This window comes from Kryptolebias marmoratus, linkage group LG19 (genome assembly GCF_001649575.2).
Source record: "Kryptolebias marmoratus isolate JLee-2015 linkage group LG19, ASM164957v2, whole genome shotgun sequence".
In the NCBI taxonomy this organism is placed as follows: domain Eukaryota; kingdom Metazoa; phylum Chordata; class Actinopteri; order Cyprinodontiformes; family Rivulidae; genus Kryptolebias; species Kryptolebias marmoratus.
In genome coordinates this window covers 452,602-458,657 of record NC_051448.1, presented here as the reverse complement: position 1 = coordinate 458,657, position 6,056 = coordinate 452,602, and the positions used below count along the sequence as shown (strand labels likewise).

Genomic DNA, 6,056 nt, shown 5'->3' with positions numbered 1-6,056 from the left:
CTCAGTAAACATTCTTTCGTCTTGTTCAGAACATTAAATAAAATTATTCTTGTTTCAAATGAAAATCAGTGAATTCAGGAGGAAACCTGAAGAAGTGGAAATCATCGTGTGTTTGACGGTTCGGTCAGAGTTGAACAGTTGTTGTCTTTAACGAGTCGAACCCAGATTACCCGGTCCGGAGCTTCGACGGCAGGAAGCGGATGATCTTTAGCACCATCTCCTGGATGGGGGGGAAGAACCCGTTCCTGGGCATCGCCTACATCACGGTGGGCTCCGTCTGCTTCCTGCTGGGCGTCATCCTGCTCTTCATCCACCACAAATACGACAACCGCAACAACAACCCCGACATCTCCTCCAACTGACGCCTCAGCAGCTGGCTCGGACTCCGGCTGAGACTCCCCACCTTCAGTGGGAGTCCGGAGTCTGACTGGGACTCCAGAGTCCTTCGACTGAGACTCCCCACCTTCAGTGGGAGTCCTCCGACTGAGACTCCAGAGTCCTCCGACTGAGACTCCAGAGTCCTCCACCTGAGACTCCAGACTCAGACTCAGACTCTGGTTTAGACTTTAGCTCAGACTCCAGATGGGATTTCGGTTGTGACTCCAGAGTCCTTCGACTGAGACTCCGGAGTCCTCCGCCTGAGACTCCGGAGTCCTCCGCCTGAAACTCCGGAGTCCTCCGACTGAGACTCCAGTCCTTCGACTGGGACTACAGAGTCCTCCGACTGAGACTCTAGAGTCCTCCGCCTGAGACTCCAGTCTCCTCCGACTGAGACTCCAGAGTCCTCCACCTGAGACTCCAGAGTCCTCTGACTGAGACTCCAGAGTCCTCCACCTGAGACTCCAGAGTCCTTCGACTGAGACTCCAGAGTCCTTCGACTGAGACTCCAGAGTCCTTCGACTGAGACTCTAGACTCCTCCGCCTGAGACTCCGGAGTCCTCCGACTGAGACTCCAGAGTCCTCCGCCTGAGACTCCGGGGTCCTCCGCCTGAGACTCCGGAGTCCTCCGACTGAGACTCCAGAGTCCTCCACCTGAGACTCCAAACTCAGACTCAGACTCTGGTTTAGACTTTAGCTCAGACTCCAGATGGGATTTCGGTTGTGACTCCAGACTTCGTCTTGGACCTTGGCTCAGACTTTAGACTCCATCTTGGACTTGGGCGTCCTTCTCTGACCCTGCCTTGGACTCTGACTCAAACCCTGACTGGGAACCTGGGTTTAGAGTCTGCTTTGGACTCCGGTGCAACAAACAGCCGTTCTGCAGTTCAGATTTCATTTTTAAATGTTCTTTTTTTGCCAAAATCAAAGTTCAAACGAGTTCACCTCCTGCAGAAACTCCAGAAGAAACCTTAGAAAGAGCTTTAAAGGTTCTGCAGAACCTGAGACAGTTAGGGTCAGAACTGGACCGGGAGTCTTTTAGCAACAGAAACTATCTGCATGTTTGTTCTGCATGAAGACAGAAATCTGTTTCAGCCAAATAGTAAGTTTACATGGAAACCCCAGGAAGTATACGGTACCCGTATCACAGTCGGTTACAGAAAGCTTTCTGACTTTTCTCCACCGGGACTTCAGCTCATCCTTTCTGCTTGTTTTTTTATTAAAATAATGAACAGAAATCTGAGTCAGGGAGGAACTCGGGACCAAAAACATGTTTGAATTTTAACACCTGAACCCAGATAAGAGAAGGAGTCAGAGAAAGAATCATGATAATAATGATGGTCCGACTAAATCACAAGGAGGAGGAAAAAGATCAGAACATCATCACATTTAGGTTCTGGTTCTGTCAGGAGGATGGCGTGTCTCCCAGGGTTCTGGTTCCGGCTGTCGGGGTTCTGGTTCCGGCTGTCAGGGTTCTGGTTCCTGCAGTCGGCCCGTTAGCTGCTGGTTCTCTCAGAACGTTTGTTTGAACGACGGGAATCTTTGTTTTGGTTTCAGAGTTCAGGAGGAGTTTGGATCAGTGTTTGCACGTCTCACCTGAGGAGCCGTTGTTGTTGTTTGTTTGTTTGTTGTTGTTGTTGTTGTTTGTGTACGGTGATTGTTGGCTGCTGACTCGGTGTCTGACAGGATGACCTGTGATTTTCAGCTGATCCTGTTGAATCAAAGCTGCATGTTGGATCAAAAGATCTTCTATTTATTTGTTTATTTATTTATTTATTTGATTGTAAACAAGCTGCACTGATGGTTTTTATTTCTGCTTTGAATGAATAAATTTATCATTTCAGATCAGAATTAATTCTGTTCCAGACAGGTGAAAACATTATCGTCCGCCAATGGGCGATAGCAACAAAACTATTTAATATTTTATGGTTTTATTATTGTATTAGGGTGTGCTGTTCATTGTTTATTTATTGTGCTTATGTAATTTTTGAATGTACAAATAAAGTTATTTAAAAAAATAAATCCCTTTCCATCATGTTGTTTGGTTTAGGCTCCGGCAGGGGGCGGCAGCGCGCAGACTCAGTAGCTCCGGCAGGGAGCGGTAGAGCGCAGACTCAGTAGTTCCGGCAGGGGGCGGTAGAGCGCAGACTCAGTAGTTCCGGCAGGGGGCGGTAGAGCGCAGACTCAGTAGCTCCGGCAGGGGGCGGCAGAGCGCAGACTCAGTAGCTCCGGCAGGGGGCGGCAGAGCGCAGACTCAGTAGCTCCGGCAGGGGTCGGTAGAGCGCAGACTCAGTAGCTCCGGCAGGGGGCGGTAGAGCGCACGCGAAGCGTTAAATGACCAACGTTTGTATCCGGGAAGAAGCAGAGATTCTTCCGGTGTCCTTGTGCCAGAAGCGCGTTGATACACGGGTCCTCAAAGATGTTCAGACACTTGATTGTGAGTAAAACCTGGAGTTTATTTAAAGTCTGACACTACGCGCTGCTGTTTAACTGATAAATTAGTTAAACTTGTTCAAACCCGCGGCCTCCGTTAGCCGCGGACTGTTAGCTTGACGGTTAGCCGGGGTCATGGAGCTTCCGGCTGGGTTGGATCTGTGTGTTCTGCCCCCCCTGCCCTCCGGTCTTCAGCTGCTGGTGTTTTTGTTTTAAACCCGGTGATACCTGAACAGTTGCAGGCGGTTGTGGTGAGTTTGTGTCTCTGAGGGTGACTCTGTGCCGGTGTCCTGCTATTCCCAGGCGGTCCGGCAGGCGGCGCGGCGGAGCTTCAGCGGCTCTGCCCGGCGGCAGCTGGAGAACAAAGTCCCGGAGAAACAGAAGCTGTTTCAGGTAAAGACTAAAAAAACCCGCGAACACACCTGGAACTAACTCTGAACGCGTGAAGATACCGTCTGAAGTGAAAAACCCTAAAGAATTTAAAGTTTTCTGAGTAAAAAATGTTAATTAAATGAAAACAAAACTATTAATACAGTTTATATATTCCGCTACAAGGTAAAACACTCAGTCAGCCTGTTTGTTTTCTTTAATTTTAGTCTTTTTATTATGAAAGTGTGTTTAATGAAGAACCTGGGAACAGATCAGATATGTCTGCCTGCCTGCCTGCCTGTGTCTCTCTGACTGTCTGTCTGCCTGCCTGTGTGTCTCTCTCTGTCTGTCTCTCTCTCTCTCTCTGTCTGATGTTACATAAAGATGTGATTTTTACAAAACTGTAAATTTAGAGAAAGTATTTGTCTTTCTCCACAAGAAGTGACGTCAGAATGGACAGAACTGTTTGGTACACGATGTTTGAACCGGCCTCGTTCAGGTCTAGAACAAGGACTGGAACCTGAGAAGGTCTGAGAACTGATCCAGACCACAGACTGTGGATGTTTGGGAGGAGAGCAGGAGGACCTGAGGTCCAGGTGGAACCTTCTGGAGAGTTCTGAGTATCGTGACATCTTTCAGTCTTAGAAAACAGTGATGGTTTCTCCGGATGTGTTGTTGGATCTGTGGTGATTTCAGCTGCTGCTCCCTGCGGCCCACAGGTGGAGATGCTCTTTGTTTTTATAAATCTCTATAATTGAGTCAGCTGACAGGAATGAGGTGCCTCTGATCTGATATTTTCTGAGCAGTTTGAAGGACAAACAGGATTTGATCCTCTCAGAATCGTCACCAACAGAAAGATGTTTTTTCTTTATTTGAAAGAAATGAAACTGCTTCAGTGTTCAGAAACCAGCTTCCTGTGTCTCTGCAGGAGGATAACGGACTCCCGATCCACCTGAAGGGAGGCGGCACCGACGCCCTGCTGTACAGAGGCACCATGGCCCTCACCGTCTTGGGTCAGAACCTCCTCCAAGCCGTCCTGTTCCCAGTAAATGCTCAAAGCTCGTAACATTGACCTCTGACCTGTCCTCTGTGTCCCCAGGAGTCGGATACAGTCTCTACGAGCTGCTGAAGGCGTCCTTCCCTCAGAAGAAGTAGCTCCGCCCACTTGTTTACCTCCATGTTTCCAAACGGACCAGTCGCTCCAGTTTGTGGAGAAAGAAATCAGAAGTTTGAGTGTTTCCTGTCAGCCTGTGATTTTCTTTCTGCTTCCTGGAGCTCTAACTTATTTCCTGTCTGCAGTTTCACCAACCTGAGGATCAATAAACAGAAAATACCTCTGATGACCAAAACCACGCCTTATTCTCCTTATTCTGCTGAGTCGGCACGCCCGGGGCTCCTTATTCTGCTGAGTCAGTGTTAGCTTTGACTTTTCTGTTTTTAGCCTGTAGCTCCTCCAGCTCACCTTTAGCTGTTTTAACCTTTCATACAACAGAACCTTCAGCTCCTTCAGGACATTACAGCACAAAATAATGAACTTTATTTAACTTTATTTGTGTTTTTTGAAGAAGGAAGTGTAAATCTTTGAACAGCACTTCATTAGATTCACTTCATTTTTAGCATTTAGTTTTTACTCTGCTGGTTTAAACTTTACCAGATCACTTTCAGCAGGTTATAATTTAAAGAGGTTTTTGTGTTTATGTGTAAGATAATACCTGTTGGGTTTAAATTTGTTCTGTGTTGGTTCTGGCCGGGTTCAGCCGGGTTCTGGGTTGTGATTCAGGGACTAAGGTGAGTTCATGTTTAACTTCATGTCGTCTGCAGTAAAATTAAAGTCGAGTCATGAAAACAAAAGATCAGAAATGATGAAAACAAACAGAATAAAAAGTTTACTTCCAGCTTTGATCCAGAACTTTAACCGGTTCTGATCCGGGTCAGGCTGTGTTCCCTCCTGTCGCCAGCAGAGGGCAGCGTTCTGCCAGAAATCTGACTGATGCAGAAAAATAAAAACTGGATTTTATTTAAACCTGAGCAAAGACTGAACTTCACTTTTACAACTTTACAGTATTTGACCAGAACCCGATGAAGGTTTAACAAATTTTTAAGGTCAAAGGTCACCAGGTCTAAGGCCCCAGATGTGAACCCTGAGCAGGTCTGAGGCCCCAGCTGTGGACCCTAAGCAGGTCTGAGGACCCAGTTGTGGACCCTAAGCAGGTCTGAGGCCCCAGTTGTGGACCCTGAGCAGGTCTGAGGACCCAGTTGTGGACCCTAAGCAGGTCTGAGGCCCCAGTTGTGGACCCTGAGCAGGTCTGAGGACCCAGTTGTGGACCCTAACCAGATCTGAGGACCCTGTTGGTCTCCAGGTGTCTGACAGGCTCCTGCCAGCAGGGGTCGCTGTGGTCCCTCCCAGCTTTGAGTGATTTCAGATCCAAACCGGGTTTCAGTGGTTTTTCTGAGCTCGTGACGTCATGACGTTCAGCTCTGATTGGGAAACCTGATCTGATGATCTGAGTATTGATCCGCATCTGGATCGTGTTGAGGTGGTCTCAGGTCAGATCTGAAGGTCTTTCTTCAGCTGGTCTCTGTGTTAAAGAGGTCCAGATCCATGTGGGAGCCTGGACGGTCCCGGTCCGTCCCTGACTGAAGTCATGAGGGTCTGAAATGGAAACTGGAGCCTTCGGGTTGATCTGTTCTTGTTTTTTTTCGAACAGTGGTTGAAGGCTCTGACAGATTTTCCTCCCGCTCTGTCTGCACACAGAAGCTCCATCAGCTCAAAGGAATGCAGAAAATCCGTAAAAGTTTCCGACTTCGTGTCTGACTGCGTCTGGCAGCCCGGCTCGCAGGTTCGGGTTTTGGGTCAGCCCCCCACCCCCTCCCCC

The 6,056-nt window shown here is 48.2% G+C and overlaps 1 protein-coding gene across 1 annotated transcript; it reads left to right on the top strand.

Moving 5' to 3' along the window:
• Window positions 1-2,657: 2,657 nt before the first annotated feature.
• LOC108229050 (cytochrome c oxidase subunit 7A2, mitochondrial) lies at window positions 2,658-4,529 on the top strand. The gene is made up of 4 exons (XM_017404705.3): window positions 2,658-2,815; window positions 3,115-3,204; window positions 4,109-4,193; window positions 4,280-4,529. Exons 1-4 carry the CDS (start codon window positions 2,798-2,800, stop codon window positions 4,333-4,335), a joined length of 249 nt encoding a protein of 82 aa, XP_017260194.1. The 5' UTR covers window positions 2,658-2,797; the 3' UTR covers window positions 4,336-4,529.
• Window positions 4,530-6,056: the final 1,527 nt, after the last annotated feature.

Coding starts and splice junctions, on each gene's coding strand:
- LOC108229050 (XM_017404705.3), top strand. Junction 3,205..4,108: donor AGAAACAGAAGCTGTTTCAG/GTAAAGACTAAA, acceptor GTGTCTCTGCAG/GAGGATAACGGACTCCCGAT. Junction 4,194..4,279: donor CATGGCCCTCACCGTCTTGG/GTCAGAACCTCC, acceptor CTGTGTCCCCAG/GAGTCGGATACAGTCTCTAC.